The 25,945-nt window shown below is 51.6% G+C and overlaps 1 protein-coding gene across 1 annotated transcript; it reads right to left on the reverse strand.

Moving 5' to 3' along the window:
* Positions 1–1,027: 1,027 nt before the first annotated feature.
* PTGS1 (prostaglandin-endoperoxide synthase 1) lies at positions 1,028–20,594 on the reverse strand. The gene is made up of 11 exons (XM_080667895.1): positions 20,508–20,594; positions 20,344–20,415; positions 13,998–14,114; positions 13,453–13,593; positions 13,100–13,243; positions 10,980–11,161; positions 10,801–10,884; positions 8,589–8,835; positions 6,140–6,426; positions 3,527–3,674; positions 1,028–2,117 (listed from the first exon to the last, which is right to left on the reverse strand). Exons 1-11 carry the CDS (start codon positions 20,512–20,514, stop codon positions 1,762–1,764), a joined length of 1,785 nt encoding a protein of 594 aa, XP_080524021.1. The 5' UTR covers positions 20,515–20,594; the 3' UTR covers positions 1,028–1,761.
* Positions 20,595–25,945: the final 5,351 nt, after the last annotated feature.

Raw genomic sequence — 25,945 nt, forward strand, 5'->3', positions numbered from 1 at the left:
TGCATTCTCTGCATTCAACAGGGCCAGGGGAATGGAGGCAGCTCCAGCCAACAAAAGAAAAACAAAGGCTTTCTGGACCATAGGGCAGGAGGCCCAGCCCCAGGGATCCTCAGCTTGGACCCCATTTCTCCCATTGTTTCTGGGTCATTGATCTCCTCCAGGACCCCTAAAGCCCAAAGAATAGAGTATGAAGGACCTTTCTCAACCTTTTACTTTATTCTTCTGACCTCTTTTCTCTTTTCTGGCTAAGGGGGTCTATGTGGCTGTGAAAATAATATATGTGCTCAGGGGCCAAGCAGTGGAGGGCAGAGCAGATTGAGTTTGAAGGGAAATCACACTTATTTATCATCTGCTCTACCTCCACTGGCATGTGAGCTCCATGCCAGCAGAAGTCTTGTCTGTCTTCATCACTCAGTAGCCTGTAACAATAACTGGCATGTAGTAAGCAGTTAAGAAAATAAATATTTGTGATCGAACAAATAGCATGCAAGTAATTGAGAGGCTGCACCCCACCTTCTGCCTTTAACCCTGAACCAGACAGATGAGATTAAGCCTGGAACTGAGTCAAACACAGGGAGCAAGAAGAAGCTGGATGGCTGTCCCAACCTGGCTCTGGCCCCTGTGGGGGCATGTCACGTGACCACCCTGAGTCCCAGTTTCCTCAGTTTTGAAATGGGGATTTTTATACCATCTTCTTCATGAGGATTAGTGTGTACAACTGTAAGCACTCTCCTCCCCAGCTGCCCTTCATCTCTGTTGTACACTCTGTAAGGGAGGAGACTGTTTTCATCAGACAGTGGGAGCTGGGGAGTTGAGTGTTTTAGGAGAACAGCCTGGAGGAGGTGATGCCTAACTCATGGGGTAAATGAAGCATGGATGGTGGGAGATCTAGGCAGTGACGTGCCCCAGCGATCCCCGGGGTAAGTCCCATGCTGCAACCTCGAGAACATATGGCTAGTGGCTAGGAGAAAGGTCATTTCAGTGTTGCCTCTGCTTTTGGGGATGGGATCAAAAGAGATGCATAACAGGCAATTGGAAAAAGAATTTTATTCACTTCATGAGGAACAGCTGCCATGAGTCAAGACCTGGATGGATACAGAGCTCTGGTGGCTTCTGACCAGTGGCCTGGAAAAAGCCCACCTGTTCTTTCTATATCCTCAGACCAGAGTCTAAGTTGGAGTCCCCAAAAGAGCACCCACCTCTTTGCCCCCTCCGTACAGGCACAGATTCAGGCAATGCATTCTTGTTGACATTAGATTCTCCTGCCCTATAGATGTCTCCCAGAACAGGAAAATCAACGTTCTAGACATTGAGACCAAGACTGATCTGACATACCAACCACTATTTTGGATCAGCAACCAGATCAACAACATTTTGAATCACCAATCAGAAGTCTAGAATGCAAAATAAGAACCCTCTAACTTTCTGTATTATTTCATTAGGAACTCTGAATTTTAGAATGCCTATATTCCAAATCAACCATAAATCTGGCATTCTAGGTTATCAACCAGGAACCCAGTTTTCAGGCATGCCAATGAGAACCACTTCTAACATTCTGATGGTTAACCAGGAATTCAGTATTCTAGAATGACGAACAAGACCACAACATTCCACATAACAGGTGAAAGACACAAATTTCTACATTTCAACTCCGATATTCTCGATGCCAATCTAGAAACCCAATGTTTAAGACTATTCACCTTGGCCTCAGCACTCTGGAAAGGCAAGCAAAAAGCCCTGTCCTCCAGAATGCTGCTGCCCTTAGAGCTCTGTGGATGGCCGCTCCACACCAGGCTCATTATCCTGGAGAAGGTCAGGTACGTGGAAGGAAACATAGGGACAAGTCTTGGTGTTGAGGCAAACCAGCTTCTTCAGTGTGGCCGTCTTAACAATGTTGAAGCCCATCTCACCACCAAACGTGCTTGACTTCCAGTACTCGGGAGAACAGATGGCATTCCCTAAGAGGCCCTTGAGGGAAAAGGGAGCCCCAATTTCTATCATACTCTCCCCAAAGATGGAGTTTGGATGGCACTTCTCAAGAAGCAGTCCTGGGTAGAACTCCAAGGCATCAATGTCTCCATATAGCTCCTCCAATTCAGCTGCCATCTCCTTTTCTCCTACAAGGGGAAGAAGCTGGATTCAGAGTCACTGTGATTAATCTGGGGAGGAAACCTTCTAGGTCCACCTTTCTCTTGGGAAAATAAGGGACTTCAGAAAAACAGCTTGAGCAATTGAGCACATGCCCTAAAATCTGCCATTCTAGGTTGTCGAACAGGAACCCAGTTTTCAGGCATGCCAATGAGAACCACTTCTAACATTCTGGATGGTTAACCAGGAATTCAGTATTCTAGAATGACAAATGGCTGACTGACCCTTCTCCAGGACTGCATCTAGGGAAGGAATTTGCTACTAATGGAGTCAAGGTTCTACCACCAAACAGCACGTGACCTTGAACAACTCATCTCACTTCTCTGTGCCCTAATTACCTGCTCATTACAATAGGGAGAAGCTACCCATCTTGTTTCCTTCACAGGCAGGTTTTAAGGCCTTATCCTAGTGTAAGAGCCTGCATTCTACTAGAGTTCAGAGACGTAATGTAACTAGTCCAACCTCACACAGAGATTGAGCGATAGAGCTATTTCTGCCTCTATGGACTGTCACAGGAGACAGACATCGAACTTTCCTACCTGTTTCCTCAAATCCACCCTCCCATAAGGCACTAGTACACAGCTACAGGTAGATCATGTTACACTCTTGTCAAAACCCTTCAGTGGCTTCCCATTGTCTGTGACAAAGGTTTCCAAACTTGGCTGCTCAACAGATGGGGATCAGCAATAACAATAACACACACACACACACACGCACACACACGCACAGTCTTGGGCACCATCCAGGCCTACTGAATCAGAATATCTGGAATAGATATCTAGAGTTCAGTATTTTTAATCAGTTTTATAAGTGATTCTTAGGTAGCTGGTCCATAAATGGGTATTTAAGTTCAATTAGACAGAATAAAACCAAAAATCTTTAGCATAAAATCCAAGATTCTATACAATTTGGCCCCAACCTCCTATCACTACCTCTACCCTACTCCCACATAAGCTCCTTGTCCAGCCACAACTACAACTATTCTCTCTTTTTTTTGTTTGTTTGTTTGTTTGTTTTTTGGTTTTTTTTTAATTGTTTGAAGTATTACAAATAGTAGTACATATGTCTCCTTTTTTTAACTACAACTATTCTCCATAGTAGACTTGTTTTTTATGACCTCTGTGCTTTTTTACTCTCTGTTCCTTTACCTAGAATGCTGTTCCCTCTATTCTTTACCCAGAATATCCCTATTTATCCTTCAAACCCAGCTCAAAAGCTACCTTCTCTCCTCTAGAAGAGTATTTGCCATCCCAAACCCCTGTAATCCCAGTCACAGTCCTGGCCACAGGTATTGGCCCATTCTGCTTCCTCAATGTCTCCCACACTTCAGTGCAAGTTCATTGAGGACATGGACCGTATCCAGGAAGCAGCTTCTCACCTGTGAACTCCTGGAAAGAGGTGTAGGGCTTCATGCCAAACCTCTTGCGGTACTCATTGAAAGGCTGCAGCCGCAGCTCTCGAGCTTCCTTGATGACTTCCACGGCCACGTGCAGGATGTGGTGGTCTATGTTCCTACCCCCACCAATCTGCCAAGAGATAAATACAGCCATGGTCTGAGTGCCTGGCCACATTGCCCTGGAAAAGACCTTCAGGTCAGGAATCCTTCCTGAGCTGGGACAGAGAGTATGGCTCAACCTAGCCCTCACAGTGCCAGAAGCCTGATGCTAGGTCTGCCACTGCCATGCTTTCTCAGGGACGCCCTGGGAGTCTACAATAGGGATAAGCTACCCATCTTCCCCATCTCAAACTGTGGAATGAGCCAGGAGGACCACTGTAGTAACTCACCAGCCACACCATTCCCTAACCATTTCAATTTAGGTGGGAAACACCAACATCCTATTAAGGAAGGTTCTGTTTGGGTAGAACAAGTATAATTGAATGGGAATGAGGAAACACATATTTGGGTTAAATCATACAAGTTGGAGCAAAGCTAGCAGAGACTGGTGGCGATCTCAGCTTGACCATTTACAAACTGTGGGGCTGTTGTGGTTGAATTGTGTGCCCCTCAAAAAAGATATGTTGAAGTCCTAACCCCCAGAAGATGAATGTGACCTTATTTGGAAATAGATGTAATTATAGGTCATACTCTAGTGGGGTGGGCCCTAATCCAACATCTGATGTCCTGATAAAAAGAAAAACCAGAGACACAGGGAGAATACCACGATGAAATGATGTTTCTACAAACCAAAGAACACCAAGAATTGCTGGAAACTGCCAGGAGCAGAGAGAAAGGCATGAAATAGGTTCTCCCTTGGAATCTTCAGAGAGAGCATGGCTCAGCTGACACCTTGATTTTGGACTTCTAGCCTCCTGAACTAGTAAAGGATAAATTTCTGCTGTTTAAAGCCACCTAGTTTGTGGTCCTTTTGTGGCTACAGGAAACTAACACAGGGACCTTGGGCAAGTTACTGAAGCCAAGTCTCAATTTCCTCCTATGCAAAAATGGGGAAGGTAAGAGCATGCACCTGATATGGTTGTGAAATAAGCCAGATAAAGCATGCAAAGCAGTTATCACCGTGTTGGTCACATGCTAACCCCAAGATGGTAGCCATGTGTGGTGATTATCAGGGGAAGCCCTGTTTTATCACTTCTCACACTCTCTTTAATATCCTGGGAGTCAACACACTTCCATTGCCCTTCTGCCTTGTGCCAGAAAACAACAGGGCTTTCACATGCATTATCATGGTCATGCCTTAAAGTTTCTTCAGAAATCATGCAGCCACACACCAAAGCTATTGTCTCCGAAGAGAGGCCATAAAGCAGCCAGCAGCTGCCCACTGATGGCAGCATATGCTAATTTCAGTCAAATTGCCAGGAGGAAACCTAAATCCATATGGTGCCACAACTTCATGATGGGGCTTAGGGACAAGGATTAGAGACAAACAGGAGATGAGGGGAGCTAAGATGAAGGACCTTGGAGCTTCCAAGTGTGGGCACAAGGAGATTGAGGAGGGGGTTGGTTAGGAATTCAGGGCAAAGGGCTGTATTCATTTGCTAGGGAAGCCATAACAAAGTACCACCAACTGGGTAGCCTAAACAACAGAAACTTATTTCCTCACAATTCTGGAGGCTACAAGTCCAAGATCAAGGTGTCAGCAGGGTTGGTTTCATTCTGAGGCTCATAGATGGCCTTCTTCTCTCTATGTCTTCCCTCTGTGCATGTCTATATCCTAATCTCTTCTTATCAGAACACCAGTCAGACCAGGGCCCACCCAATGACCCCAATTTAACCTTAAGTTCCCCTTTAAAGACCCTATCTCCAAATACAGTCACTGGGGATTGGGACAGAGATATTGTGGAGTAGGACTTTCAACATGTAAATTGGTGGGGAGGACATTCAACCCATAACAGAGGCCTATGATGTAATAAAGACCTAGTAGGTGCAGGCACCTTCACATATATGACCATACCCTGAATGTCCTCCTGGTCCTTAAATTGCCATGCCCTCTGATCTCGGGGCCTTTGCCATGCTGTCCCCTCCATCTGGAATGCAATCATCCCTGCCATTCCCTGGGCACTCCCTGTGCAGCCAATCTCTGCTCAAACAACACTTCCTCGTCCACAGTCCCCAAGTCTGGCTCAGAACCCCCTCTCTGAGGTCCCAACACACTGTGGGCTTTGTGCAGTTTTGTGGACTGTGGTTTCTAACTTGCTCTTCTTTTAAAATTCACATCAGAGAAGCATTTGGTACAGGGTCTAACATGCAATAGTGCACAAATGATGTCAGCTGTCATACGACTACTGTTCCTTTCTAAAATATGAGCACCAAAAGGACAAGGACCCAAGAACCACACTGTGTCCCCAGCAGCTGGGGCAATGCCTGGCATCGCCAAACTGACAAAAGGACAAGAGAATGAATGAAGGCATGCTCACATCCACTCTGCAGGAGTGGCACTGTCCTCATTCTGCAGAAAAGAAAACTGGGATTTGGATCCAGGTCTGCTGGATCCCAGAGCCCACCCACCCTCACCAAGGCTCCTCCAAAGCTTACCCGGCCAGCGCTCTGGCGAGAGAAGGCATCCACCAGGGCCTCCACCCCATGGTTCACCAGTATGGAGGTGTTGAACAGGAACTGCTCGTAGCTGTAGTCCTGGGAGCCCACCGTGAAGGAGTCGGGCATGAGCGGGTGCCAGTGGTAGAGATGGTTGAACTCCAAAGCGATGCGATTCTGGTACTGGAACTGGGAGCTGAACAGCAGCTCTGGGTCAAACTTGAGCTGTAGGAAGTAGCCGCTCAGCTGCTGCACGTACTCCTCGATGACAATCTTGATGGTCTCCCCTGGGAGCAGAGTCAGCAGAGCACAGGATATAGCCCCGCTTGGGAAGCAGCAGGCCAGTTCATAAACAGGGCTTGCTTTGTGCTTCTTTATTGCTGTTGTTGTTTTGCTTTATTTGGCTACAGACACTTGTCTTTTGGGGAGCGGGTGTGAAAATGGAACTTTATGTCTCGGGCAGCTCCTACATTCCAAAGGGAGGTTATGGCCCAGCTAACCAGGACATGCAAAGAAAGTGTTTGAGAACCGGTTCTGTGAACCCTGGGTGACCACCCTCCCACAGCCCATTAAAAGAAGTTGAAGCCTGGCTGTGGTGGCTCAGTGGATTGAGCGTCATCCCATGGACCAAGTGGTCCTGGGTTCGATTCCCAGTCAGGGCACATGCCCAGGTTAAAGGCTCGATCCCCAGTAGGGGGCGTGCAGGAGGCAGCCGACCAGTGATTCTCTCTCCTCATTGATGTTTCTATCTCTCTCTCCCTTTCTCTCTGAAATCAATAAAAATAAAAGAAAAAAAAAGAAGTTGGAGAGGCCACAAAAGATGGGAAAGTGGAGGCCAACTTAGTGAGGGCTCTCGGAGTGTGTGTAAGGGGGGTAGGGGAGTTGGAAGAAACCCCCCTAAAAGCAGCTGCAGCAGCAAGAGAGTGACACTGAAGACAGAAGGTGAATCTAGTCCTAAATATATTTCTTACATGTTCTTATATATCAGAATTCTTATGCATAGATTTTCCTCTGCTCCCTCAGAAACCAGCTACAAAGCAAAGAGCCAGGGGAGAAACAAATTGAACATCCCATAACAAAATGAAAACTGGTCACCTAGATATTAAAAGAAACAGGTATTTTGCCCAATCAGCCATTAGACAAATGGGCTTTTAGCAAATTGATCCGGACCCACTGGATTTGCAATCAGCTGACCTGGGTCCAAATCCTGGCCTCCTTCTAGCCACTTGTGCTTGGGCCCAGTTATCTAATCACTCTGAACTTGACTTTCCTTGTCTGTGAAATGTGTATTATAATAATATCAGTACAATAATGGTCATAGGGTTGTTGGAGGGAGTAGGGAATAAAAGCATCTAAACTGCTTGGCACGGGGCCTGGCATCACAGGGAGTGTCAATACACGAAGGCCCACCCAAGTGTAGGTGTGCGGGGAGAATGCCCTCCCCATACTCGCACATTCACAAAAAAACAGACTAAGGCTTGCATCCCCTCCCCACTCGGGAACGAGCTGCCCCTGTGAAGTGGTGGGAATAGCATAAACCTTGGTGGCAGCCAGACCTGGTTCAAGTCTTCTGCTGAGTGTTCTTGGAGAATTCACTTGACCTCTCTGAATCTTAATTTTCACAAGAAAAGTAATCATATCTGGTGCATAGGCAGTTGGGGAGTGTTAAACGAAGCACTGGATATACGGCTTCATCACCTTTGGTCACAGCTTTATCACCAGTGAGATGCTGGGCAGCCTCCAGTCACAGACTTGCCCTCTCTGGTCAAGGTTTCTGCAATGCTGTAACTTCAGAACCAGCCCTTCTTCTTTAGTCTGTATCTATTCCTGTTGCCCGGCTTTTCCAGGCTCCAGTGAATCAGGAACTATAATTGGGACCAGCCCTCCCCAGGGGTGCCCAGAGGTGGGGGAAGGGGCTTACTGGTGACTCAGAGTAAATAAAATCTGGATGGGGTGTCAGAGGCCAAGCTCCCAGGCAGGAAGCCCTCTGACATTTTAGGCTGCAGACTCGCCCCCTTAGGAGACACAAAAATATCCTGTCCCTGAGTCATCTAGAAGCTACCAAACTCCAGGAAGGCAGACACACGCAGGGCAGGAAACATGAGGATTTCTGAAGGCCAGAGAGCTGGGGTTTGCCCTGCACGTGCTAGGGATGTCATTCTGTGCAGTACACTGGGATGGGTAATGAAATTGGCTGCGAGTCACCCAGTTAATATCAACCATCACAGCCATTTTTTGAAGGCCTACTATGTGTTGAGTGCTTTCTCATTCATCATCTCAACAAGTCCTTACAATCATCATTATCCCCAATGTCCACATTTGGAAACTGAGGCTCACAAAGGGGAATGGGCCTGCTCCAAGTCTCATAGGTGTCCCCAAGCCCGCCACCCCCTGCTTCTCAGAACGGAGGACATGACCTTCCAGGACAGGGCTGGTTCAGGGTCCTCACCTATAAGGATGAGGCGGGCCGTCTGGAAGAGCTGCTCATCTCCCCAGGTGGGGTGCTCAGCCTTCAGCAGGTCACACACGCGGTTGTGTTCGCGCAGCCAGATCGTGGCGTAAAGCATGAGCCCGGGAAGCAGTCCAAACACCTCCTGGCCCACAGCCATCTGGCTCTTGGGCGGAGTGCCCTTTGGGTAGTGCATCAACACAGGCGCCTCTTCCACCGATGGCGGGTACATCTCTCCGCCCAGCATCTGCAGGATGGGGCCACCTGGCAACCTGGGGACGGGCAGGGCGCCTGCACCTACCACATCTGACTCCCTCCCACTCCTGCTTACAGCTTCGTATCACACAGGGTACCTCCCGCCCCCTCTAATCAAGACTTGATCTCACTCATTTATGGAATATAATGAACAACATAAACTGATGAACAAAAATAGATCCAGAGACAGAGAAACATCGATCAGACCATTAAACCTCAGAGGGAAGGTAGGGGAGGGTGGGGGTAAGGGGGAGAGATCAACCAAAGGACTTGTATGCATGCATATAAGCCTAACCAATGGACAGAGACAACAGGGGGGTGAGGGCATGAGTGGGGGATAGGGGGGTAATGGGGGAATAAGGACACATATGTAACACCATAATCAATAAAGAAATTTTTTAAAAAAAGACTTGTTGATTCCACTGCCTAAATCTCTCTTAAAATGGGTCCCTTTCTCCCTGTCCCCGTTACCACCATCAGCTTCCAACCCACCCTGACTCCTCTCAAAGTGGCTCCTTACTCCCTCCTGCCCCCAAGCAGCCCGTTCTCAGCATTGTAGCCTGAGCGATCCTTTAAAAAAAACCCACATCTCATATCACACCCTGGCTTAAACCCCTTCCAAGTTCTCTCTCTGCTCTTGGGAAAAACATCAGAAGTCCTTAACACAGCCCCGCAGACACCTCCATCCCCATCCCCATCATTCAGGTGTCCAGGAGCACCTTCCTCATCCCACTCCCTTCAAGTCACTCAGGCTGCTCCCCACCTCCCCCCTCACCTTGGCACATGCTACCCAGGAAGGCCCTTTCCCTTCTTAACCTCCCGAACTCCTCCTCAAACGTCATGCAACTCTTGGTTTATGTGTAATTCCCTGGGAAGACTTCTCCCTGGTGGCAGTTATCACAAGTGTACTCGGTTATATGGCAGTTTCTTCGTTCGTTCAATAAATATACACCGAGGACCTACTATGTGCCAAGGACAGTTTTTAGCCCTAATGATTCAGCCCTGGACTTTTTATTTAGGTTTTCATTTGTTTAGATGTTCATGCGTAGCTGTGGAGCACTAGAAATGTGGCTGGTGTGAATGAAGATGTGAATGTGAATTCTTTATTTTACTTAATTTCTATTTAAATTTTGAAGCGGATATTTCAGCTATTGGAAAATCTTTAAGTGCACTTAAAACAACTGGAGCAAATAAATCTACTGTAAATTTCAACTCTAAATTTTATGAAATCTAAATACAGATCAGATATCCCCAGTGAAAATGTGGCAGCCAAATTAAGATGTGCTGTAAGTATCAAACATAGATCAGATTTCTAAGATCTAGCATTAAAAAAAGAATGTGAAATATTTTGTTCATAATTTTGGTTCTGATTACATGCTGAAATAACATTCTGGATATATATGGGTTAAATGAAATATATTATTAAGATCAATTTCATGTTTCTCTTTACCTCTTTTAATGTGGCCACTAGAAAAGTTTTAATTACATCTGTGGTTCACATCATATTCCTATTGGACAGTGCTAAAACTTTCCAGACAAAATGACTTTGTGGAACGAGCATCCTGGTGTTATGTCTGTGGCCTCTGATTGGCTGTGAGTTCCCGGAGGGTAGGGCCCCAAATTATCATGGTCACTGCTCCCTAACCTGTGCCAGGCACCTCATAGTGCCCAATTCATATGGTGGGGAAAGTAAATGAACAAAGGTGAACTGAAAATGCCCATCTCCTATCGAGCCCTGAACTCTATCTCCCAGGAAACATGAGGGGCCATTTCTGTTCCTTGTCTGCATCTTGGGCCTGGCACCTTCTCCAGGGTCTATTGTCTCTCCTCCTCTCACACACCTCCAGCTCCTGAAGCTGGTCCTCTCAGAACACCACCTGCGTCCCCAACAGCCTCTGCCAGGGAAGACCTTGGTGGAAGGCCCTTCCCAAAGCTCCATCCCCATGTCCATAGCTACCTGGTACTTGAGTTTCCCATCCTTAAAGAGCCGCAGCTGATACTGACGGTCCAGAGTGTCCCCATAAATGTGGCCAAGGTCTACCTGAGGACAGAGAGAGGGCCCAATCAGATCATCAGTGACAACAGCACATGCCAAATTAGGCCCAGAGAAGCCCTAAGCCCCTCCTAGGTACTTACCCCATGGCCCAAGGCCTTGGTGAAGCCAGGACCCATCTTGCCAGCAGTTTTGAAGAACTGGTGGGTGAAGTGTTGTGCAAAGAAGGCAAACATGAGGTTGGCACCTTGGGGGTCAGGTATGAACTTCTTCCTGAGCAGGAAGCGACGGCTCAGGAGCTGGGGATCTGGCAGCTGCTGCTTCCCTGGTTGGAGAGGTGGAAAAGAGCAGTCGCTGCCGCCTCCCTGCGTCTCCTCCAGGACCTCAGGACTCACCAGACCAAGTTGGTCCATGCAGGAAGCCCAGAGCGGCCTCTAAGGACCACCTCCCTCCCACCAGATGGCCCCTTGCACTTCCTCTACCAAAAGGCCCTAGAAGTATATCTGGGTGAAGTGGCAGGATATCTGGAATTTGCTTTTAAATACTCCATAAAAAATAAGGTGAAAGAAGATAGATGAAATGAGATTGGCAAATTGTGCACAAGCCTTAAAACTGGAAGATGAATACATAGATCATTTTCCTTTCCTCTCAACTTTTGTGTATGTTTGCAACTTTGAAAAAGTTAACCGAAAAGGAAGAAGAAAGAAGAAACAAAGAAACAAAAGAACTTGAACTCCCCAGCCCTGGAGCAGGGTAGCCTGTGTATGAAACTGGCCATAACATTCACAAACCCTGTGAACACAGGTAAGTCATGTCATCCCCCTGAGCTTCAAATTCCTCATCTCTAAAATAGGACAAAGGAAACCTTTCTTATGCAGCGGGTTAGAGAAGTGCATGAAGTAATGTAAGCATGACAGAGAACAGGTGAGGTGAGATCTTTTAAATAAAGGGTCAGCGAACTTTTTCTGTAAAAGTCAAGATAGCCAATACGTGAGGCTTTGCCAACATACGGCCTCTGTCCCATCTGCTCAGCTTCACTATTGTAGCAGGAAACCAGCCATACACCATACTCAATGAGAGTGGCTGTGTTCCAGTAAAGCTTTATTTACAAAACGGAGATTGGGCCGGGTTTGGCCTGCAGACTGGAGTTTGCCAACCTATTTTAAACGATGCCAGTCTTTCTATGTCTGGGGTAAAGACAACAGTCACCTTGAAGCAGGTGTCTGTCATTGTGAGAATAAGTGTTAAGGGACCTTCCATAATTATGTCAGTGTCAGATGAGTCAGTACCCAATGCATTTACAGAAAAGAATAATTAAATGTTTGTGTTTTGGTAAAGGCATCCTTTCATGTCACCTCATGTGAGGCCCAGGGTTGACAGTTAAAGACCCGTAGACTAGCTCTTTGAATGGAAATGGCTGACTAGCTTCCTCTAGCAGGAAAAGGTAGCTAGCACCCCGAAGGGAACTCCCCAAAAGGGAACTTGGACAAGTCCCAGCAACGTGTTGGCAGGCTCCAGAAGCTCTGCGAGACCCAGCTATTCTGGCAGAATGGTTGTGCTTTGGGAAGAGTAGCTACACATGAGTGTAAACCATCAGCATAGCGCTCTTGAGGCCCAAGTAAGGACACCTATATATTTGCCTGTTTGAACCAGGGAAGCACGCAGCCCTGGGCCTGCACACAACCCAGTATCAGGGCTCCACAGCGACACCCTGTGGTGGGAACTGAAGTGATGGCAGTGGCAGACTGATGCCTCTGGTCCTCTCTGTCCTTGAAGCTGAAATGATGGCTCTGAACTGGGTAAACTCTCAGGTGTTTGGACAGTCAAGAAAGACCCCTGCCAGTGAGACCGAGTGGGGTTTGGGCAACTAAGGAAAGACTGTCTGACCTTATATGTAAACTGCACTAATGAAGCATGTAAAGCTATTTACATTAGTGGAGAACCAACTAAAAAGCACACTATTACTTCCCTCCTACATTTTAACTTTAAGTCACTCCCATCCCAGCAGGATCCCACCCATTCAGTAGCCAAGGTTCAGGCAAAGAGGCAACCTGGAAACACGGAAGCACTAGTCTGACTTTGCCACTGACTCTCTGGTGACCTCAGGCAGGACCCTCTACCACCCTTCCCTGTCGTGAGCCCTGCTTCTCAATATGTCATATGTCTTGCCTTGGTCCACCTATCTGTGAAATCGCTTTTTTTCCCAGAGAGGAGAACTGAGCATCTCCTGTGATCCCCAGCCCCTTAGCCCCACCTCCATTACCTTTGGTCCCCATGGGTGTGGGGCAGTCTTGGGGAACGGAGGGCAGAACACGAGTATAATAGGTCAAGTTGAAGAAGGCCTCCCAGCTGATGTAGTCATGTGCTACGTTGTAGGTGGGGGGGCTGGGAATAAGGTTGGAACGTGCTGTAAAGGGCAAAGATGATGGTGACAAGGGAGTTCCCAGCCCCAGGCATACCCCCCACCCCCCCTTCCCAGCTTTCTCTTAGGTTGGACTTGTTTTATCTGGCATCTCAGAGTCTCCCCACCCACTGCCCTTATCAGATGCCAAGAGTTCCAAGAACTGGCAGGATTTCTTGCTCCTCCAGATTAGGGGGACCTTGTCTCCCACCCACCTGTGAGTACCAGGCGCATGAGCATGTCACGGATGAAGGTGGCATTGACAAACTCCCAGAACCAGCGCCCGTGTGTCAGCAGGAAGTGGATGAAAGAGGGGCTGGGCCGCAATGAATTCCGGAGCCAGGTCCACAGATCAGCTGCGAGGGCAGTGGGAGCCATTCAGTCCTGCCCTCCAGGCAGGACCAGAAGTAGCCAGTGTGGGAGATCGGGCTGGGAACTGGGAACCAGGGCCAGGATGGGACAGGGCAGAACATCCGGGGTGGAGGTAAGGATGGGAGTGATGATACATGGCAAAGCCAGAACCAGGTGTGAGAACGGGCCAGGGCCAGGGAGTGAGGGTGGGGCTGGGCAATGGGGACTGGCCACAGAGCCCAGACCAGGGAGTGAAGACTGAGGTCAGGGAGAGTCAGAGATCAAAGCCAGGCAAGGAAAGAGACAGGCCATGGCCAGAGGTGAGGGAAGGAAGTGGAGTCTCAGGATGAGCCTAGGGAAGCAGGAGGGGCCCAAGATAGAAGGAGTTGGGGCTGGAGGCCCAGCTCACGGATGGTGCAGTTGGGGCCAGAATAGCCCGTGCGGGTGCAGTCACACTGGTAGCGGTCAAGGCCAAAGCGGACACAGATGCCCTGGTGCTGGCATGGGTAGTAGCAACAGGGGTTCACTGTGGGTGAGAAACAGAGATCAGAGACCACTCTTGGGTGACCTCTCATTGGGGCCAGAGGCATTGGCAGTTCTGTCCTAACTCACTGGACTTCAATATTCTCCCCTAAGGACTTTCTTTGTCCCACAGCTATGAGCAAAAAAAAAAAAAAAACCCAGCCCTGCTGCTTCTAGGGTGCCCTGTTCTGATCTCCAGTGTGGCCCCATCAGGGTCCCCAGCGGAAGTCCCCCCTCCCTCCCTGCTGCCACCAATGTGGGAGGAGGGGCAGGGAAAGAGTCCAGGCCCCAGGCTGTAGCATCAATGGCTAGGAAACAACTGATAAGACCCTGAAGCCACATGCCTCTAGAACATTCACTTCCTGCCAAGTCAGTGCCCAGCCCTAAGGGCAGGGTTTGCAGCATTGAGGAAAGGGACAAGGCTGGGGGTCTCTCTCAAACCAGCCCCCAACCTCTGGCCACCTGGACACTAGGAAGATGAGATCACCCATCAGCTCTCTATTTTTGCAGAAGGGAAGGAAGAGCAGGTATCCTAATGTCCACTTGCAGATGGGGAAACTGAGGCCAGATAGAGGAAAACCCATGAGGGTCACCCAGCAAGTCATACCAGGCCAACTGCCTATCCCTTCACTTCCAGCCCACCTCACAGACTCAGCGATCAAGCCCAAGGAAAGAGGTTTCCCAGAAACCTGAAGAGAGAATGGGTTTGAGGGGAGTCTCAGCTGTCTCAGCTCCCATTCCTGATGGGGGGGTAGGGGGGCGCGCAGAGAGGAGAGGTGGGTCTGCCCTCTAGGATCTTGAGGTAGGTCAGGGACCAAGGGAACAGGAGACAGGAGGCTGGAAAAATCTACTTAAGAGTGTGAGTAGCACTCTGGCATCAGCCCCCTGCCTCCTGGAGAGACCCCCATCAGGAAGTCCCTCCTTGAGTCTAACACAGGCCTCGCCGAGCACAGCCCCCTGGCTCAATCTTCACTGCCTCCGTGATTCTACAAGAGCAAAGTCAGAGCTCCCTAGAGCTCGCTCAGTGCTCATTCACTGCTGAGCAAGGGAAACCGAGGCTCAGCGCGAGGTAGAGAGGGCCCTCCTACAGACCCAGGGTCCTGCTCCTGGTAGGGGCTCCTTCCCCGGCCTCCCGCAGGAAACGCCAGGCCCCCCTCTGCAAACATGCAGTACTTCCTTATCTGGGCCCAGAGCCAACGTTATGGGGAACTTCTCTTCTTTATGAAACTGACTATAGGGGGTCAAGAGGCAAGGGAAGGCTGGAAAGTCATCTCAGGGTGCTGTGATCAGAGGGCATGACCCTGGGCAAGCCGTGACCCCTGCTCACTTCACAGCATGAGGCCTGGGCAGCAGGGTCTTCCTCACCCCCACCTCTGAGAGGGGCCCCCAGCACCACCACCAACCCCTTCCATCTCACACACACACTCACACACACTCACACACACACAAGCAAGCAAGAAGCAAATCATAAAAATCATGCAAATAATTTTGCTTAAACCCTGGCAACTCCCCACAACCCCCACAATGGCATCTTTGTGACCCCTGCAGGGGTGTAGGAAGGAGGGGCCAATGGAAAGGAAAGGAGGTTGAACAAAAGGCCTTATCAGGCTGACACAGGCGGACCAGCAGCCGGCAGGACCCAGGGCAAGGACCTGGCAGGACCTAGCCTCCCCCTCCCACAACCACAGGCTCAGAAATGCCAAGGAGGCTCGGGGATCTGGAACTCTCCTCATTGATCCCTCCCGCTCAGGGCACCGCTCACCTGCCTAATTCACCTGCCCCGGAGCGCCACTGCCCAGCTCCCAATCTGGACACACAAGGCCCTCACACCAGTCCGCAGCCCAGTCTCCCCGTCCCTCCCACTGTAGGGATCTCAAAAGGATCTCAAGAGGTCCTTGCAGCTCATTCTATGGGGTCCTGTCCCTTAGTCCCAAAGTCGAAAGCTCTTCTTCCTTTACCAGACTGCTGCGCCTCCCTGAAAATTCCCTCCAAGTCTACCTGACCCTCCCGACTGAGCCCACACCTTGCCCCCAGCAGTCAGCCTCCCCTGAATATCCACACGGAACTCCTCCCGCTGTCCCACAGCCCAGGCTCCAAGTCAGCCTGCTCTGCACCACCATAAGCCCACACTCGCCCCCAACTTTCTCCTCCAGGCACACAGCTGGAGCTCAACCCAGGTCCTGGAGAGATCCAGCCACCCAAGGGATCCAGATGTGCTGGCCAGAGCTCAACAAACGTTTGTGGAATGAATAAAATGAAGCTAAGAAACAGGGCACCTCAAGTTCGGCCAAAGAGACCTCTCATCTTCCCAGCCCTGGGCCACTGGCTCGGAATCTAGCTTGAAAACTTCCTGCATAGCCCCAGAGTCCTGCCCCGGCAGGAGCAGAAATGCCTCTCCTGCCAGGAGAGGCCTGTGCCAAACCCGAGCTCCTCCCCCAAGGCTGGCTGTCCAACTTTCCCTCCCTCCTCCTCTGCAATCTTTCCACAAACACCAGCTGCCCCAGGGTAGGAAAAGTTCTCCCCAGCAAGGACGGCAGCTGCTGTTGGGGCTCAGGGTGGGCAGAGAGGAAAGTGGGAGCTGCTTTCCCAGGGCTGAGCCTGACCACTGCTGGGGAAGCCAGGGCTCTAGCTGACCTCTAACAGCCTGCGTAGTCACCCTCAAGTTTCTCCGCTCAGCACTCCCTGGGAGGGGTCTGTGAGACCTCTCCACGGCACAGATGAGGAATTCGAGGCTCTGGAGGCAGGAGCTTGCCCAAGCCCCACTGCTTCAAGGTCACAGAGCCAAGACTTGAACCCCTTTCTCTCCCCTCCTTTCTCCTCCTACAGGTTTCCAGGCCTGGATTTGGGGAAGGGACGGGGAGGGAGAGTCACTTTGATCCCTAGGCTGGGAATGATCCCAGGGGACGTAGGTTGTCACCCTTCCTTTGAGGTGGACCTGAAAATCCTAAATGAATGAAATCAGAACCCCTGAGAGCTCACCATTCCCTGCCACAACCAGAGCTAAAAAGGCCTTCCTTCAGTCTAACTTAAATCCCACATGCTTTCACGCCCGCCCCGTTCCGGGCTCAGTGGAGGACACCTTGTATAATAAACCACCAGGAAAGAGAACTGGGGAGATGCAGGCACCGAGCCTTGAGTTCCCACACCCAGCACAGGGCCAGGCACCAAGTAGGTGCTGGGAAAAGATGTGCTACACAGATGTTCTGTACTGGCTCTGTGTCCTTAGTGAAGTCCCTTCCAACCTCTGGACCTCATTTTTCTGTGTATCCCACGAAGGGGATGTAACAGACCAGCTCTGAGGAGACCTCCCTTTACATTCCCCCTTCTTCTCTGGTTTGGGTAGAGACAGCCTCTCCCTTTGTGATTCCCTCCTCTCTCTGGCCCAGTCCCATCATCAACCTTGCAACTTGCCCTCGCTGAGTCTTCAGGCCATCCCAGGGGCAGGCTTGGTCAGCAGGCCCATACAGCACACATTCCCACAGACAAGGGCTGTCCAGGAGAGCCTGGATTCAGAACCTTCTGAGGATTCAGGCATGGAAGTGTCCCCTAGCCCAGGAATCAGAGCTCTGGACACAGCGGGGAACACCAAGTCCTCCAGGATGCAGAGGCGCCAAGCAGCAAGAGGCTGGAACGAAATCCCCTAAGAATAATATTTAGAGAAACTCCAGGGGCTTGGCAGCCACAGAGGGGAAAAAAGGACCTACTAGCCAGACCCGGGCTCAGCCCGTACAAGGTGGCAGCCAGAGGCAGGCACCACCACACCAGGCCCGACAGCTGCTCCCACAGCTGGAGGAGGGCAACTGGAGAGGAAGCCTCATCCCGCCCACAGACCCGGCTGGTGCTGCAGATAGCAGGCGCCTGCGTGAGTAGCAGGGAGGCCTTGGAATAGGCTGGGTTCCCACCTCATATGTCAGGGTTAGCTGACCTCAGGGCCCTCTGCCTGACACCAAGGCCATGCCCTATTCCTAGCCAAGGAGAGAGCACTAAGCCAAGTCCAGGAGCTGGAGGCCATGAACTTGAGCATTAAGGATCCCCTGGCACAGCCTGCCCCCTCTGTGCTGGACTCCACCTGCTACCACACAAGAGGCAGAAGCAACGTTCTCCCTGACACCTGACCCAGGTCCACCTGCAGCCCTCGTCTTGTGGGCCTGTTGCTGCTCCTCTGGGGGCAAACACAGGCTTTGGATTCCCATGCCAGATGCCCAGGCACCTAGGGCCTCAATTCATTCATAGACTTGGAAGTACAGCCCAAACTTCTGCTCCTGCACCCAGCTCGTCACCCATTCTCTCCTTGACCCTTGCAGCAGCCTCCTTGTTGGTTGCCCCCAACTCATCCATCCAACCCACTCCCCCAATTATCCTCATGCCCAAGGCCTGGTGCTCAAAGGCCTCTGGCTGCCAGGCCTTCCACTGCTCCCTCTGCTCCCATCTGCCTCCCACGGCTCAGCTCCTGCCCCGCCACCAGAGAGACCCTCACAGAGTTTCACAGTAAAGTCTCACAGTATTTCCCCCCACTCGGCCCCTCCTCAAGGTCCAGGTCACCCATTTCAGCCTCCAAGAAGCCTCCCTCAGTTCCTCACACTTGAGAGGTGACTGTTCCCTCCCCTGAGCCCCTTGGATGCAGTCTGTTGGCATTGAGCTACTCCCCGTTCTGTGTCTTAGGCTCCAGCCAAAGACCAGCAGAAAGCAAACCTTCAGGAATATTTGTGGGATGAAAAAAAACAAAAACAAAAACAAAAACAAAACATTCTGTTTAAACATATAATGATATAAAGATAAGTAGAAAAGGCAAAAACAAAACGGCACCGACCATGGCTCACTGGGCCTCAATGAACAGGCGAAGCCAGGCAGACCAGCCTGGTCACCCTGGGGATTCTGCATGGGGCGGAAGGGGCCTCAGATGGAGCCCTGGGCTGATCCAGGAGCTGAAAGACTGGGCACTGGTCAGCCTGGTCAGCCGTCTCTGCTTCCGGGGCCTCAGACAAATAGGTGCACCACTCTGGTCCTCAGAGCCCCTTCTGTAGACTGGGACTGTCACGTCTCCAGGGCCATTGTGAGCACCCACCGCCCAGCTTTGCCAACTATAAAGAGCTGGCCACGTGGCTCTTCCTCCAGTTCTTCCCACAAACTAGCCAAACTCTTGCCTGGAGCCCCCTCCGTCCTCTCCCTGGCTCCCCAAATGCCACTCAGTCAGACCCTCTCCTCCAGGAAACCTGGTCTGATTCCCAGTCCACATAAATACTTTTCCTCTCTCCTCTGAGCACCGAGTCCCTGGAGCATCAGAGCAGAAAGCTCAGTCCCCGCTCCCATCCTGTTACCCCCATTTTATAAATGGGAAATGGAGACCCAGAGAGGGACAGATCTCATAGTGGGGGGGTGGAGGAATTGATGCCCACGCCTTGCACATGTGTGAACACACACACGTGCACACACACGTGCAGAGAAGCAGTAAGTGGGGGGAGGGGAAGATGAGGGAGGAGCTGCATTCCTTCACCTGGAACCTTGCGCATGCATGGTGGTGGCTAGGGTGTAGGGTTTTACGGGATCTGACTTTCCTCAGCCTCTTTGGGTGGATGAAAGGAGGGACGGTCTTCTGGGGCACAGATCTGTGGAAAGACCTTGGAAAGAGCCTGGAAGTCAAACCCCGAGCCCAGGAGCACTGTGAGCTTGAGGGAGTTGTGGCGCCTGTCTGAGGGACCTCAGGGGAGAGGACCTAAGCCTCACGGAGGAACCCAGCTCCGTAAATGTACTTCTTCCCAGAAGGAGTGGTGTGTCCAGGTCCTCACGGGGGCTGGCAATCCGGATGGATCCCCAGAAAGTTAGAGGCTGGAGAAAGGGAACCAGCCAGCCGCTTGCCTCTCCCCAGGCAGTTGCGCTGCTTCCTCCCAAAGAGCGCCCCCCCACCCCCCCCCACCCCCGCAGGAAACAGCGGTGTTGTTGGGCAGCTGGCAGCTGGGGGCCCAGAACACACAGGTGAGGGGCTGGAGGAAAGCCAGTCCTCCCCAAGCCGGCGCGAGATTCCGCCCTTTTCCCCCAAACGAACCCTGTAGCGCCCCCCACCTGCCCAGTCCTTACTCCCCGGGGGTCTTCAGAGAGCCCCATCCCATCAACAGACTAAGCCCCCTTCCCCCCTCCTCCTGGCGCCACGAGCCGAAAGGGGAAGCTGGACCAGCTGGAGCGGAGAGGAGGAAGAGGGGCCGGGACAGGCGGGGGGGGGGGGGGGGGGCGCCTACCAGGCGAGGGCTCCCCGGGGCCCGCGGGCAGCAGCAGCAGGAGCAGTGGGAACCAGAACGAAAGACTCCATCCTGCAGGGAGAGAGAGGGGAAGGGCTGAGCCTGGCATTCAAGGCTCCACCGGGAGGCAAAGAGGATTCCTGGGGCACCAAGGCGGGACTCACGGCTCATGGTGCAGCGGGGCGAGATACAAACTGCCGGAACCTCGCGTGCCTCAATTCCGCGGGAGCTCTGGCCGGCCCGGCCCGCCCCTCCCTACCCATTCCCTTGGCTCCACCCCTCCAGCCGGCTGTCACCTCGGCCACCACCCACTTACTTCCTCTACTCCGACCCCAGCCAAGACATTTTATTAATTATTCCAAGATTGCCACCAAGGCGATTTTTCACCTGATGCGCTTTGAGCTTTTCAGAGCCCGGTGGTGCTAGAATTGTGTCCATTTGGTAGCTAGGAAACTGAGGCCCAGCGCCCATGTGCGCCGTGGAGGTCACGCAAGGCTGAGGGGCACAGCTGAATATCTGAGGCTAGAAGCTGCAGGTCTGACCCGCACACCTGCCGCCCAGAGAAGAAAGGGGGCTGGAAAGGAGGGGTCCAGCCTGGCCTCCTCACACAGATCCCACAAGAAAGTCTGGGCTCTGCCCTCTGAGGCCACATGCTCTGCCTGCGCCTCTGCCACCAGAAATGAAGGGCACAGGCTCCAGGTCCAGGAGACCTGAGTTTGCTGGCTGTTACCCTAGCCCAGGTACTCACTCTCCATCTCTGGTCCTCAGCATTCTCCTCTATAAAATGGGGATAATAAGAACCATCCCAGAGGGTTGTTTAAGATTCAATAGGATGATGCACACACACGCAAACACTCCTGGAACAGGAGGCATAGTTTTCAAAGCTCTAACTCATATTCTAGGGCTGGCCAGGGCCGATGCTCAGTTTCACATCTGCCTGCCGACTTTACAGAATCCCAGCATCCAGCTCTCCTGGTAGCCGGGAAAACTGATCGTAGCAGGGGACAGCGATCACCGAGGTCACTCTGGGTCTCCTGGTCAGGTTTTCTCCCTGCCTTTCCCCAGCACACCCAGCTGTGCTGTGGGCCTTGCAGTGGGGAAGGCCTGGTAGGAGGGCTCAGAGGCCCTGTGCTTGCTCCCAGGCATCCCTAGGTGTGGGGTGGGAACCACAACAGGTGGAGAAGTGAGAGCTGCTGGGAAGCCCTGTCTCCATCCCCACCCAAGCTGCTCCCATGCTCCACGGAGGCACACGCCTGCAGCCCCAGGGAGAAAGACCAAACCAGGGCAGAGTGGAGAAGGAGCGGGCCAGGTGGAGGGCCCTGGGGTACTGGGACAGGCTGCAGCCTTCCCTCCAACATCAGATCCAGAGCCCCTGATAACGACCCACACGGTGGGGTGGTGTAAGGGATGGATTATCCAGTCCCTTCACCTGTGTGTTCTGGGCCCGCAGCTGCCCAACAACACCCCTGTTTCCTGTGGGGGCCTCTTTCGGAGGAAGCAGCACAACTGCCTGGGGAAAGAGGCAAGCAGGCTGGCTAGTTCCCTCTTCCCCCTTGGGGTGAGGATTCGGGAGCCCAGCTACCCAAAGAGGAGGGAACTTTCTGGTGATGAAGAAAGGAGAGAAGAGCATGACTGAGGCCCCCTCTTTCACTCCCAGGTCCTTCATTCCTTTGGGCGCTGGGCCCAGCAATTGCCATGCCTGTACCTCCTGCCGACTCCTTAATGCCAAGTCACCCACAAACACGTGTGTGGCCCTGGCACTGGGAGAAACAGACTTAGGCTGCGAATCAGGAGGATATCAGTTCTCAAGCCTCAGCTCTTCCATGATTTGACCCTGGACAAGCCTCCAGGCCTCTGGTTCCCCATTTGAACAAAAGAAAGGTCAAATCAGATGGTGTCTGAGAACAGGTCCGGCCTGGAGTGATCAAGCCCTCACTGTGGCCAGGCTCTGTGACCAGCCCTGGAAATCTCCAGATGGAGGCAGCAAAGGGGAGGCCAGAGAGAGGCGCAGGCAGGAGGCCAGTGTGGTCCTCCGGGGACAGGACAGACCCAGAGGGTGGAGTGGGAGAGAGGAAGAGGAGGAAAGTAGTGGCAGAGAAGTACCTGGGCTGGGTGACCAATGGGCCTGGGGCTTCAGGGGAGGAGAGGGCTTGAGGCGGACACCTGGGTCTCTGGCCTGGTCCTGGTGATAACCCCAGGGAGGGACCCAGGGACGGGGAGCAGGCTGGGGTTTGTGGAGTTCACATGTGCACCTGTGTTCGGTCCATCTCAGCAGCAGGGTCCGGCAGGCAGCTGGATCCAGGGAAGAGGTCTGGGCCAGCCCTTGTCCCAGCCCTGGGGAAGGGCACAGCACAGAGTCACCTGTCCTTGCCCCTCCGCTCCAAAGCCTATACCCTCAACATCCGGGGAGTTTTCCTAATCTTCAGGAGGGTGAACTTCCACTCCACTTCCGTGTCCTTGGGAAACCTCCTCTGCCAGGGCCCCTCCTTTTTCTGGGCTGTCCCTGCTCCAAGCAGGTAGCACACTGGATCACATTGCCTCCTCTTTCCCTTTTTAAGCTGCAAGCATCTCGGTCACTGTTGTATCCCCAGGGCCAAGCACAAGCTGTGGCACATGGAAGACATGCGGCAAGTGTTGGTTGAGTAGAGGAGTGAATGGGTGTCTGTATGAGAGAACATGGAAAAATATAGACCTTCTCTGAGTGAGAGTCCAGGGCCAGTCTCATCAAGGTGACCGCCAGCCCATCCATCTGCTTGTGACCACCACCAGCAGTGTCAGTGCCCTGCCTCAGTTTCTCTGCCTTCCCCAGCTGGCTCCACTGACCAGCACCCCCAGCACTCACAGTTCTACTCTAGACCTTGAGACCCTCTCCCAGCAAAGATAACAAGGACACCCCCCTCCTTCCCTCTTCCCTAAACCCCATTGGTGACATGGAGTCAAGTTTCTCCCTCCGAAAACTCCCACCCCCAGCTTCACCTTTTCGCATGCCCTCCTGGCAACCCTACCAGAGGCTCTAGGTCTAGGGTGAGCCTGAATTTAATGGCCCTGGAGAGGTCTCCCCCCTCCTGGGTCCCACCCACTATTTGGAAATCCAGAGCTGACTCTTACCTGAATCACTCAGGGACCAGCCCCACCCAGCCCCACCTCTTGAGGCAGCTTCACAGGCAGGCAAGAAACTGCCTGGAATCAACCCAACATCTTCAGCTCCCAGCCCTCCTATTCCTGACCAGCTCTCAGTGTGACCCTAGGCAACCAACTGCCCCTTTGGGGTCTCAGTTTCCCCATCTATAAATGGAGTTAATGCCATTCTTGCAAGAGTTCATGTGAGGATGAAAAAGGTGGTCTATGGGAGCACACCTGGGCTCCAGCAGGAGCTCAGTGTTCGTTTTTCAGCTGCTCTCCCTCCGTTCCCTGAGCAGGAAGGTTTTATGCAACATTCTCTTCCCTCTCCTCTTCACCTGCTCAGTGCCAGCCTAGGGTTGGGCATGGGTGGTAAGAATAGTAATTGCTACTATTTTTTGAGTGCCTACTATGTGCCAGGTAGCATGCTGTGTATTTTATATGCAGTATCACGTGAAATTACTCAGCAACCCTATAGAATATTTTCATCTCCAATTTACAGAGAAAGAACCTGAGATCCAGAGAGCTGCAGGGACTGGCCCAAGGTGGCACCAATCAGTTTCACATCTGACCCAGTTTTTCCAGCTACCAGGAGAGCTGGGTGCTGGGATTCTGTAAAGTCCACTAATCCCTGTGTTCTGAATACTAGGTACCAAGTACCTGAGTCCCAGCACAGCCAGCCAGCATTTGGAGGAGACAGAAATGCACCTTTTGGGCGGTTGGTCAGCTGGGTGTGAGGAGTGGGGGTCCAAATAAACATCATAGCTCAGCTGAGAAGCTAAGGACTGAGAGTTACAAAATATTTTTACATCCCTCTCTCATTGAAATCCTCGCAGCAGCTCCAAGAGGAAGGTGCCATTATCCCCATTATGCAAAAAAAGGAAACTGAGGCTCAAAGATCTCCCAGACGGTGCCTGTGATGAGGAGGAAGAAGAGGAGGAGTCAGACCCACGGCTGTGTGGTGGGCATTGTGTGAAGGTTTGGTGCATCATGTCCTCTGTAACTCACAACAGCTCCACGAGGTAGGCCTTCCTGTCCTCATTATTGCAAACAGAAAAGCTGACTTGCTAAAGGCCACAGGCTAATAGGAGAGAGATGGGATCTGAGTCCTGGTCTGTTTGATATCAACTTCTACAAGCTTAACCCCCTGTTACCCTCCATCCCTGGCTCTGGATCCCAAACCCTGAATGTTTAAAACAAACACCCAAATCCTGGTGGAGGCTGGCCAAGAGGCAGATAAACAAGCAGGAGATTGGTGAGTGGAGAGTCCCCAAGCTCATCTGGGGAGTTTCCACTGTGCAGGGTCCCCTGTCCTACAGACCTCACCACTAGGCAGCTGGCGCCATCTGATCAACACAGGATGGCCGCATGCTCACGCCATTGGCTTCCTCCCCAGCCCTCCCCCACCGGCAGCCTAATCTGAAGAGCATCAGTCATCAGTCCCGGGATCTGGGAGACCAACCGCCTGTGACGGATTAACCAGAGGAGCCTGGGAAAGAGCCATTGTCTTGCTAAGGGAGAGTAGCTGCTGTGGAGGTTGCTGGGGCTGTAACAGGTTAGTCCCCATGTCCCCCTCCTCCTCCACCACAGCTGAAGAAAGAGGAGCTGTTTCCCTCCTACCTCTGCCCAGAACCATCAGGAGCTTCCACTGCCTGAGACCTTAGCCCGGCCTTCAAGACTCATCATTCACCGAGCAGCAGGAGGTCACAGAAGGAGCCTTGTATGGAGACCCAGAAGGCCTGGTTTCTAGTAACGTGACCCCCTGAGCTCATTCTGTGACCTTGGACAAGTCGCTCACCCTCTTGAACCTCAGTTTCCCTGCTTGTAAATAAGCCCATTTCCTTAGATGTGTGAAAAGATTGGGAGCAGAGGTTTCAGACTCAGGCGGAACTGGATTTGGAGCCCGGCTTCAGTATTCTAACTGGATGACCTGGAGCCAGCCATATGTCACCCCTGAGCCTTCATTCCCTCACCCCAAAATAAGGACAGTAATAGTGTCTATTTCCTGGGAGCAGTGTTAGGATAAAATCACTTAGCTCAATTCCTGGCACGTAGAAGGCACTCAGTAAATGAGCAGTATTAGTGGAATTATTATTACTAATTATATAATTAATCGAATTCTGTCAATGTGGTCCTAAATGGGAGGGGAAGGGGGCTTGTACTAGATATGTAAAAAGAATTTAAGAGAGCCCTAACCTGTTTGGCTCAGTGGATAGAGCATCAGCCTTCGGACTCAAGGATCCCAGGTTTGATTCCGGTCAAGGGCATGTACCTTGGTTGCGGGCACATCCCCAGTGCGGGGTGTGCCGGAGGCAGCTGGTTGATGTTTCTCTCTCATTGATGTTTCTAACTCTCCCTCTCCCTTCCTCTCTGTAAAAAAAAAAATCAATAAAATATATAAATAAAGAAAGAAAGAATTTAAGAGAGAATGGTTGCACGCAAGTGCTAGCCTGCAGTACCAGGAATGCATCTCGCTACACAT

Source organism: Plecotus auritus (genome assembly GCF_963455305.1).
Source record: "Plecotus auritus genome assembly, chromosome: 5".
In the NCBI taxonomy this organism is placed as follows: Eukaryota; Metazoa; Chordata; class Mammalia; order Chiroptera; family Vespertilionidae; genus Plecotus; species Plecotus auritus.